Source organism: Saccostrea echinata, unplaced genomic scaffold (genome assembly GCF_033153115.1).
Source record: "Saccostrea echinata isolate AGI-Se365-2 ecotype Australia unplaced genomic scaffold, CSIRO_AGI_Sech_v1 ptg000060l, whole genome shotgun sequence".
NCBI lineage: Eukaryota > Metazoa > Mollusca > Bivalvia > Ostreida > Ostreidae > Saccostrea > Saccostrea echinata.
In genome coordinates this window covers 2,078,677-2,091,078 of record NW_026889809.1, presented here as the reverse complement: position 1 = coordinate 2,091,078, position 12,402 = coordinate 2,078,677, and the positions used below count along the sequence as shown (strand labels likewise).

Genomic DNA, 12,402 nt, shown 5'->3' with positions numbered 1-12,402 from the left:
CAATCAGATTAAAACTGTAGGAGGAGTAGCATTTTAAAACAATTTTACAGAAATTTCGATTCAAGTAACCATGGCAACATCATTCAACAAAATCAAAAAACAATAATGACATTTATGTATCTCAGTGTAGTCTACTTGTGTGCCAAGTTATACTGAAATCAGACCAAAACTGTAGGAGGAGTGGCATTTTGAAAGTATTTCAAGGAAATTTCTATTTTTAGTAACCATGGCAACAACGTTCATTGAAATCAAAAACCGATACACAGAATTATGTATCTTAGTATAATCTACTTGTGTGCCAAGTTATATTGAAATCGATCAAAATCAAAACTATAGGAGGAGTAGCATTTTGAAAGTTTTTCACAGAAATTTCTATTTTTAGTGACCATGGCAACAACGTTCATTGAAATCAAAAACAGATAAACAGAATTATGTATCTTAGTGTAGTCTACTTGTGTGCGGTGTTATATTGAAATCAGACCAAAACTGTAGGAGGAGTGGCGTTTTGAAAGTTTTTCACAGAAATTTCTATTTTTAGTAGCCATGGCAATACCGTTCATTGAAATCAAAAACGGATAAATAGAATTATGCATCTTAGTGTGGTGTACTCCTGTGCCAAGTTATACTGAAATCGGGCCAAAACTGTAGGAGGAGTAGCATTTTGAAAGTATTTCACAGAAATTTCTATTTTTAGTAACCAAAGCAATAACTTTCATTGAAATCAAAAACCGATACACAGAATTATGTATCTTAGTATAATCTACTTGTGTGCCAAGTTATGTTGAAATCAGATCAAAATCAAAACTGTAGGAGGAGTAGAATTTTGAAAGTTTTTCACAGAAATTTCTATTTTTAGTAACCATGGCAACACCGTTCATCGAAATCAAAAACAGATAGACAGAATTGTGTGTCTTAGTTTAGTCTACTCCTATGGCAAGTTATATTGAAATCAGACCAAAACTGTAGGAGGAGTGGCGTTTTGAAAAATTGTTTATAGACGGACGGACAGACAGACAGACAGACAGACGGACGAACGACGGACACCTTACTATCGCATAAGCTCTTCTGGTCTCTGAACACATCAGCCAAAATACGACCCAATGCATATGATAGGTTATATTTGCTAACAATGTCTTCATAACGACTATAGAATTTTCGAAATGCTGACTTTACAAGAGGTTGTCAAAAATCCCTGTAACAGCAACTTATCTGTCAGTAGCCTGCATCGGTTTTAAAAAATTGTTCGTACTCAGAGCATGCTCTTCAGTATCAAATAAATTGGGAGACGTAAACACCATCTACAGGTGATAGCAGAATATTAATACATACATAAGGAAAGTTGACGATGGAAAAGCTGAAGTCATCTCGTTTGTCATACAATTTAGTTGTTAGTTTGCCGTTATTGTCTATAGTCAGTAAATTAAGCATCCAAATATGAAAAAGATATGGTAGACTCTGTGGTGTCTTTAATTTTAAGTTCTGGGATATATCGAGTCGACATATGAATGGAAATAAACTATTGTTAATATATATTTTTATACAACCTCGTCGACATATCTGATGTCGAATTGAAGACCACATCAAGATGGTTTTTCCCCTTCTTATAAAGAAGTTTTTGAATAAAGTCTGCTTTAAAGGAACATAATAACATGTCGGTTAATAAATGAACACAGTTAATTCTATAGGGTTTTCCAATAGTTTGTTGGAAGACCGGTCTCCAAAGACAACATGAATGTTGTCTATGAGGAACTCCAGCAATCTTTTAATATCAATTCAGAGTGCTTCTGTGTAGAATCAGAGCGAATTTTTACAATTTATTTTTGTTTATGACCAATATACGAAAATTGATCCATAATATTCTAGGATTTATATTAAAACAGAATCTATTTACCATTTATTTGCCTCGTTACAGCTATCCAGACCGGCGAATTTTTTGGCAGATTGCAACAGTATGTTGTTGTCCATGTAAATTTCTGTTTTTTTGCATCACAGATATAAAAGCAATCTGTCCAGTTTACGGCCAGTTTAACATTCTTGGGCACTGAAAATTAAAATTAAATTTAATAAATTTTAATATTTTATTACATGCAAATGAATTTTGACAGTATGATCAATATGTTCATTGGATTTTCAATATGACATATTTCAATGTGTAAATAGATGAAAAGCAATAGAGAGAACGATTCTTCTTTTTGGAGTTCATAATATATCTATCTTACGTTATATTTTATGATAAAAAAATACGTAGAAAAGACCTGCTGTAAAGTTAACTACTATAGTTACATGTGACTGGTTAATATCTATGACCATAATATCAGCCAGAATGGCCATGGTCAATGACTAAGATGAAGAAACGATAAGTGTAAAATTAAATTCCTTCCTACAATTTTGAGGAGGATGGCATTTTTTTTTTTTTTAGATTAAATAAATTTTCTCTTCAGCTGTAATTTTTACTCGAAATTTACATGATATAACACAGGTTCTTTTATTTGAAAAAAGTACAACAAAAATAAATACAGTAAAACAAGCATTATGGCAAAATCCTGGAGACCTATGAATTAACTTCTCTACATCAATTTGTTTCATATATAATGAAATATGAATTCGAAAAAAAAAAATTAAATTCATTTCTTAAGTAAGATATGTAAATTTCGTTATTTTAAACCTTAAAAGGGCCCAAATCTATTTAATATATCCGTAAGGTTGTTATATCAGATTTGGTTATAATCGCAGAATTTAATAAGGGAATGTGAAGAATTTTTCTCCGGATCCCAAACAAATTCGCTGCATCCCTTTATTCATAATATCCGTGTTCATACTAAACGGGTTTTACTGTATCATGAAGTCCAATAATTTTATTGGTTATGTTTACTTTATGTGAGGCAGAAAGTAGTTCTGGTTTTATAAAAATTGTGAAGAGGATTTGAAAAAAAATCCAAGGAATTTTTTCAATATGAGCAAATACTTTCAGAAAAAAGAATCCTACGATAAGCGTGCATCGATTGAAAAAAGTAATACAAATTTGAAATTTTGATTAATTTTATTTTAGTAAATTAAACACAGACAAAAACATAAAAGCATAAAAAACAATAACAGAAAAAAGAAACATCCTTACCACCTCTGCTACAAACACAATGAAAGGTCCTATAATTACATGGATAAGGTTGAAACGTTGTTCCACTGTTGCTCTCGATAGCTAAGCAATTGCCATCTCTTGAATTCCACTGAATATATTCTTAACATAAAGATTATGAATCATTTACACACACCTCCTCACCTCCCCCCTCTCAACCCCCATATATATATATATATATATATATATATATATATATATATATATATATATATATATATCTTGATTTATCTAAAATAAATTATTAAATAAATGCTAAAAGAGGAATAATTTTTAAAACCGTAATGTGTTCCTCTTTTAACGTTGGCAAATGATATTCGGAAAATCATTTTCATTACCAATATATAATTCATTTTGAATTGATGTGTATTACACCGTTTACGATTTCTGACGCGATTTACAATGAATCATATCGCCTTTTGAAAATAATTTGGGATGCGATGATTAAAACCTCGGCATAATCTTCTTTCTACTTGATGTTTATACATACCCGTGAATTTTCCATAGAGAGTCATAGAATCCGATTTTCTACCACATTGGTCAAAAGGCGATTCATATTTTAAACAATCATCATCACACGTTTCCTTGATGCCATACTCAATTGAATCAAGACAAACACATGTAGAGTTCTGTTTAAGAAAGGTTTTTACCTCACATCAACATTTATTCTGGAATATTTATTGCAGCATTACTCAAAAATTCTTAATAAACGGGATTATTTAATTGAAGATATATCATATTCATTTTACCTGGATCCCAAAGAATTTTGTGTGATTACATAAATTGTCACATTGCCAGAGGGAGGAAACTATTCTGCCACTACCATTCAAGGAGGAAATATTTACACAACCTTAAGGAAGAAAATTGTTTGAAATAAGATACGTATAGCTGCTATATCTTAAAACATACATACATACAGAGAGAGAGAGAGAGAGAGAGAGAGAGAGAGAGAGAGAGATGTAAATCAATCTGGATAACAAATAAAATGAGACAAACAAAACAAAAATTTCATGAAAATATATCGAATCGTTGAAAAGAAAGTGTCCCAAAATCGGTTGGGAAAAAATATTTTAATAATTACAAAAAAGGAGAAAAACGGAAGTGTATAAGAAGGAGTGATTGCCCCTAAAATCAAAGACGTACAGCAAATAGAATTTTAAAAAGAGAAAACTCAAAATAAAAAAAAATAAGAGAAATTTACCCTCAATATAGATCCAGGACGAATATTTAGTCAAGTATCTGTTTGTCCAAAATGTCCCATTCACAAATACCTCATGTTCAAATGGATCAATGAGACTTGAGTTAAGACTTTGACAGTAATTATGGGCTTCAGACCAGTTCATGGATTTGTTGTTCGTATCCAGAACTAGGTAAAATGTGCCTAAAAGAAAAAAACAAATTACAGCAAACAAAGTTCATCAAATTGCCGATTTCTAAGAATTAAAAGCTTATAAGATTTCCTATAAATCTTAAATTAAACCCGTATTGTGTATACTCGAATACAGAGCAAAAGATGAGTTTTAGTGTGTTAATGCTGATTTTAGATTGTTCATTCATTGGAAAAATAGTTAAGAAGCACTCGATTATGAACTTTACAAACAAAATACAATCTTTTTTTTCACAGAATTTATGTGTCTAAGAGTGTGTATGTGTCGGGGGGGGGGGGTACCCAAAATATCACATGCAAAATTAAAAAAAAAAAAAACTGAAAAGTAAATAAAAACACGCCCATCATTTTCAAATCTTGGGATAGGGGAATCATTCTCTCTTATTCGACAAAATCTTTTAGGAGCAGTAACATTGGAGGCTTTAACTAAATGGGAAAAATGTATGTTAAACCAAACTTCCCGGAATACTTTAACTTTACGAAGATCCCTTTATCATATCAAATGTTGCAGTTGCAGGCAACTTGTGTGTACAATGAGATGTGCAAGTCTTGTAAATAATTATCACAATCAATAATTTAAATCATACCATTTTCATTTTCTTGAAAAGATCCTATCGCACACAATGATAAAATACACAAACCGATTCTTCTCATAACCATGTTCATGTGTTCCATTTAACTTCCGGGTAGAAAGATAAGAGGCACCTGCACTTCAGGAAATTGGGAACTTAGCAATAGGCACATTGCTCACCCGAGTTATATTTTCCTTCCTAGAAGATAAAAAAAAAGTGCTTACAAATTTGGGATTATGGATTTTAAGGAGACTTTTACAGATTTGAACATAGCCCCCCACTCCTCCGAAAAACAAATTAAAAAACATAAACGAACATAAACAAACCAAAAAAAAAAAAAAAAAAAAAAAAAAAAAAAAAAAAAAAGAACTAAAAAAAAAACAAAAACAAAAAAAAAAAACTTTGAACCCCCTACTTGTGGCCTACCATAGATTGAAAATTGATTAAAGCAAATTTAGATGTACGCTATATTGACTTAAGACCTATTTCTTTGTTTTCCTGTTCTTGAAAGAAATCATTTCCCCCAATACACTTTTGCGTAAAAATGTGGCTTCACCCTAGCCTGTGTCCAAAACTATGAAAAAATTATTTTACAAAATGTGAGGAAGATTTTTCTTTTCTCACCAAGTGGTTCTAAAATAAGATGTTAAAATTACTTCCCTATTTTTGATATTTTTGAATATTAATTTCTCTATTAATGGTTTTTAGATTTCCCCAAAGAATATTTTGATCCAACTTTGCTTAAATCTAGTGTTGTCAAATTGGACGAATTGTAGTAACCGGTTACTCGCTTACTTGTTCAATCGAGTACCGGGTTACTCGGATGGTTTTTCTTTGGACCTTTAAACACCCTTGCTTGTGGTATATATTCAATAGTAACTATAATATATGTAACTTAGTTACAGTTTCCATATTCATCATTCATAAAACACAAACCCATAAATGCGCTTAATTTGTCTTTATCTATATAATTACAAAAGCTTCTATAAAAATTCATTTTCGAATATTCCTTAACACATGGTTGTTTTTGCAGGGTGTCCTTTATATATCGCTGGTTTCAGAATGTGTATGTCAATTCCATTTCACCTATTAATTTTACACCTCACAGATTCAAACTAAAAAAAAAAATCGGAATATTTGCTTTTGATGGCTATGGCGGCATCTTGTTTAATGTACTGCGGACTAGCACAGCTTACTATGGTATAATTATAATTAACTCATGACTTCGAAATTTGTATACCCCAGGTTTTCAAAGCTATTAATTGATGGACTGTGCAAACGAAGTGTAATCAACACAACTCTAGATCAAATCTAACTTTAAATTTAACAATGGTAACATGTGTAAATATTATACTTTCATGTAAATTAGTTGAATCTGATTCGCCGAGAAACGTTTGTTAAAAAACTATTACCTGCTGAATAATGAAGCCAAGCCCTCCAGCATACCAACAGTCGACATTGCTTGACGACGGATGATATTCCGTTTCCATTTCCATTCTTACGTAGATACGATATATCCCAGTGAGCTTGAGATAAAAGATACCACAGAGTCTGACACATCTGTATCATATTTGGATATTTTACTTGAAAAAGACGTTAATGGTAATCTAACAACCAAGCTTTACGATAAACGTGATGACTTTAACTTTTCAATCGTCAACTCCCCTTACTTATGCAGCAATATACCTTCATCAACTGCATACGGGGTTTACATCTCCCAGTTGATTCGATACGCAAGAGCATGCTCTACGTATGTATAATTTCTAAAACGAGGTAAATTATTGACAAACAAGTTGATGAAACAAGAATATCAGCAGTCTCGTTTAAAGTCATCATTTCGTAAGTTCTATGGTCGATACAATGACCTTGTCAGCAAATACAATTTATCATTGAGTCAAATGATGACTGAAGTTTTTCATACTAATTGTTAAGCCATTATTTACACACTGAATTGTCGACGGATTTTTCCGTTAATTCCCGATCATGACAAGGAGCACACGGCGGGTGTGACCGGTCGGCAGGGGATGTTCACTCCTCCATGGCACCTGATCCCACCTCGGATGTTTTGGAGGTCCGTGTTTGCTCTGCTCCTATTTTGTATTGTTTAATGGACTTTTGAGTTTGAATGCTGTTCGTTATCTCCATATATTTCATTCAAAATGATATTGACTGCGCAGAATTTGTGCGTGCAAGGTTCACTGTAATATGTATTTGTATAAAACATTCAGTATAATATAAAAAAAAATAATACTGCATGTACATGTAGTTGAGTGTATCATTGAAAATTTTCACCCCTCGAAAACCATTGTCAACCTCGGCTGCGCCTCGGTTGACAATAATTTTCTTAAGGTGAAAATTTATAAAATGTCGTCGATATATCTGAATGTGGAACTGAAATCCACGGCAAGTGTTTTCTTCTTCTATATAGAACTTTTTGAATGAATCTGCTTCAAAGGAATCGGCTAATAAAGTAGCATCCATTGGAATTCGAACAGTTTGTTGGAGGACCTTATCTCCTACCTACCTACCTAGTACTTGTTGCACCCGGAGGCACATAGGGCAAGGACTAGGGATTTCCATTGTTCTCTGTTCATGGCTGTCCTCTCCACCTCTCCCCAGGTAAGATTCAGTTCTTTTTCAACTGTTCGCCTCCATGTTGTTTTTGGTCGCCTTTCCTCCTTTTCCCTTCTGGAGTCCATCTTAGTGCCGCTCTTGTGATATCGTTTGTTGGCTTTCTTAAGACATGGTCAATCCATCTCCATCTGTATTTTCTTAGTAATGTCCTCATATCGGTTGTTTTCGTTGTTTCATATAGATTTTTGTTGGTAATTTTTGCTGGCCAAAATATCCTCAAGATCTTCCTGAGGCACCCATTATGGAAACTTGATAGTTTGTTTATATCACTCTCTGTCATCCTCCAGCATTCAGCATCATACATTAAAACAGATAAACCTGGTCTCCGAAGACTATATAATGAAACATGGAGATAACGTACAGTACTCAAGCTCAAAGTCCATCAAAACTATACAGATCGGGAGCAGAGCAAACACGGACCTCTAAAACCAGCAGAGATGGGATCAGGTGCCATGGAGGAGTGAACATCCCCTGCCGACCGGTCACATCCGCCGTGTGCCCCTTGTCATGATCGGATAAATGGAAAAATCGTAGACAATTCAGTGTGAAAATAATGACTTTACAATTAGTATGAAAAATATGTCAGCATTCGATTTAACTATACATTGGATCACGTGACACGTACAGAGGTGGACATATTTTTCTTCGTCTAGGGAATTTATGAACTTAATTGTGTTTCCACTCCTAGAAGAATGAGAATTTTTCCATTGTGGTATTGTATGTGTTCGACTGCGTAAGTAGTACTTGTTCTTATGAATTTTGGGGCGCCATCGCCCTCCAAACCACTAAAGAAAAAGAAACAAAGGCGAAAATCTGCGCAGGGTAAGATGGAGGCCAATCAACAAACACCTCACAGTAATGCTGATTTAGAGAATCAGCAAATGCAATACATCCAGCACAATGGTAACCTTTCCTTTCATCAATTACAGCCCATGCAACCGATACCCATCCAATCGGCAATGCAAAGAAATACAAGAACGAAGAAAGGGCCTGTACCCCATCTACAAGAAGGCCAAGGAAGATCAAAGGAGAGTCTTTCTAGTTAAAGACAAGCTGTATATCGATGGAAAGTTATATCTTGATGCTGGCCATTGTACACTGGGTGATCCTAATTTAGAGGGGCAGCAAGAGGACCCAGAAGAGGTGGTAGAGGGAAGAAGAGGGATCAGGAGAGCAAAGATGCATTACGAATTACAGGTACGGTTTATTTACGGTTCTCCTGTAAATTATTCACTTCTGCACTGTATCTGATTGTATTATAATGTATATACTGATAAGCTGTAAAGCTTAAAGTAACAATAAAGAAGAAAGTATTTGTTTACAAGATCTGTTGCGAACAGTCGCAATTTCAAGAACTTTTATAGAAATTTAATGAATTGATTTAATTATGTGAAATCTAGAATGTTCTACATGTTACTTGAATGAATAATCAAGAATTCTCTAGAATATGTGAGAATATGATGACCTAGAATTTGACAGAACTTTCTATTTCTAGATGTTTCCTTCATAGTATATAAGTGACAATTTTTGTGATCATAGATCAGATTGAGAAAAAGATTGAGATTAGATTGAAAACAAAGATTAAGTATATATCAGAAAACATTCTGAATATCTTAGCCAATGTGGTATTGTGATTGTTAACCCCTGTGGATTTGTTATTTGCCTTTAATCGCCATAATAAATGATAAAAAGGATTTCCGTGTGATTGTGATTTGCCACATTGTTTGGTGCCGGAACCCGGGAATTGGAACCTGAAATTAAGAAATTATCACGGAAAAGAAGAAGATGTCAACCTCATACTTGAAAGGACTTTGTACAAGGTACAAGAATTTACTTATGAAAGAAATGGTTAAAAGTAAGGCATTTCTTTCATCAGAAGCTGAAGAAGAGGATTTGACAACCAAGTTAAGGCAGATTCAATCTTCCTTGAGGCGGTTAAAGGACTTTGGTGCAAAACTCGAGGAATCGATGAAAGAACTTTCCATTGCTTTAGAGAGCAAAGTCGACAACGAGTCTGAAATTGAAAAATTTACTGAAGATAGTGAGAAGCTGTTTGAATTGCTCTCCGAAGTTACAGAGCACTCTGAAGAACTTCTACTAGAAGAGAAAAGACTGGAGCAAATGGACATTCCATATTTGAAAACAGAAGCATTAAATGACCCAAGAATAGACCACATGATAGATCTGCAGACACGAATGCAGGAACAACTTTTGCATTTCCAAGAACTCCAAATTCAGGAATTTCACAGGAAAGAGAAGATTTACAAAGAGAAAGAATCTCCAGTAGTTAAACTTCCAAAGTTTGAACTACCTTCATTTAATGGAGATAAATTAAAATGGAAAGAATTTTGGGACTCCTTTGAAGCTTCAGTGAACAAAAACTCCAAGCTTTCCAATATTGAGAAGTTCAACTACTTGAAAAGTAAAATGGAAGGAACAGCACAATCTGCTATTTCCGGCCTTATGCTCTCCCATGAAAATTATGATGTAGCTCTCTCAATATTGAAGGAACGATTCGGAGATGTGCAGTCTGTAATAAACAAACATTACATGGACCTCATCAACATTAAGCCTGCACTCAATAACACTTCCAGTCTCCGTAGATTATTGGATGAACTAGAGAAACATATGCGCAGTCTAGAGCCTTGGAACAGGATGTAAATCAAGATGTCTTTGTTTCCATGATAATAACAAAGTTACCAAAGGAAGCCAGATTACAATTAGAAATACAGAAAGGAAAGAAAGAAAAGTGGACTGTGCAAAAGCTGAGAATATTTCTTGATAATTACATAGTAGCCAGAGAGTCTACAGATATGGACAACCTAGCCTCTCATGAAGAACAATCTGCTACAAAAACACCATTACCTGCCATTTCATATATAAATGAAAGGACATATGCATCTGCAGAAGCCCTAACAACATTATTTCAAGAATCACAAAGAAGAAACAAATATGAAAGAAAACATCCCATTTGTATCTTCTGTGAACGAAATCATTGGAGTGATGAATGCAAGGAATTCAGGACAATTAATGACAGAAAAGAGAAGATCAGAGGAAGATGTTACATTTGTCTTAAACCAGGTCATCTGAGCAAAGACTGCAAAGTAGACAAACCATGCGTCCATTGCCATCAGACAAAGAAACATCACCGAAGTCTCTGCAATAAGAGGATGCAGCTTTCGAAAGAACCCTCACACTTTGCTGAAACATCAGAAGTTTATGACACAGAACCAGTTAACAGTGTTCCAGAAAACAGTCTACTCTCCTCAGGTAGTATGGTGCTAATGCAGACTGCAAGAATTGATGCATCAGATCTGAATAGAAGGAGAGTTGAATCTGTAAGAATTCTGATGGACTCTGGGTCTCAGAGAACATATGTTACTGAAGAATTAGTTTCGAAGTTAAATTTGCAGAGGAAAGGAACAGAAGAAATATCACTTAACACATTTGGAGCAAGGAATCCGAAGACGGTAAAAACACCGAAAATCTCTTTGAGGATTAAATTAAAGGATGGACACTGCATGAGAATTGATGCAAATGTTGTGCCTCAAATAACTGGATCAGTACAAAGAAGACCGTTACCACCTAACATCACTAAACAAGTACAGCACCAATGGAAACATTTACAATTTGCTGATACCCTACCAGAAACTGCAGAAAATTCAGCCATAGACATTCTTATTGGAAATGACTATTACCTAGATTTAATATTATCAGAAAAAATTAAAGTCAACCAAGGACTATACTTACTATCGTCAAAGGTAGGATGGATTCTTACAGGAAGAATGCAAGAAAAGTTTAAGGGATCCAGAGATCATTTACATAAGATACCGATTGTAAACAGAAACAAACGTAGTACAGAATATTGTCTTCATTCCTCAATTGATAAATGTCTGCCCCTGAAGCCGTCATCGGACAATGATGGGAAATTTGAAACTATAGGAACTAAAGACCAACTTCAATCTTCAGATGATGAAGAGGCCTTGAAAAACTTTAAAGGTAAATTAAAAACAGTAAATGGCAGATATCGAGTCACTTGGCCAAGGAGAGAAAAAACAACATATAGACTGAGAGGAAAGTATATTCAGAATAATAGACCAGTAAAAATTGAAGATGATCGAATCAAAGAAGATCTCCCTAAAGGAAGCTGGAAGATCGGAAGAATTTGTGATTTGACAATGAGTCAAGATGGTCAATTCAGAACGGGAAATGTAATAATACCCAACAAAAGGACATTAAACAGACCTTTAAATTTACTCTATCCTATAGAATGTATCAATGACTCAGATCATGGTGACAGTGATGAAAAGAAGGAAAAACAAACAGTCAGTGATATTCCTCCGTTGCCTAGAGCAAAGAGACAGGCTGCTGAAAAAGCCACAAAACTGATTAAAGAACAATTAAATTTGTGACAGACTTTCCTTGGCCTTGGGAGTGTTGCGAACAGTCGCAATTTCAAGAACTTTTATAGAAATTTAATGAATTGATTTAATTATGTGAAATCTAGAATGTTCTACATGTTACTTGAATGAATAATCAAGAATTCTCTAGAATATGTGAGAATATGATGACCTAGAATTTGACAGAACTTTCTATTTCTAGATGTTTCCTTCATAGTATATAAGTGACAATTTTTGTGATCATAGATCAGATTGAGAAAAAGATTGAGATTAGAT

General features: G+C 34.0%; 1 protein-coding gene across 1 annotated transcript; it reads left to right on the top strand.

The window, feature by feature from the left end:
* Positions 1–10,407: 10,407 nt before the first annotated feature.
* On the top strand, positions 10,408–12,138 carry LOC133174913 (uncharacterized). The gene has a single exon (XM_061310006.1). The coding sequence runs from the start codon at positions 10,408–10,410 to the stop codon at positions 12,136–12,138; it is 1,731 nt and encodes a 576-aa protein (XP_061165990.1).
* Positions 12,139–12,402: the final 264 nt, after the last annotated feature.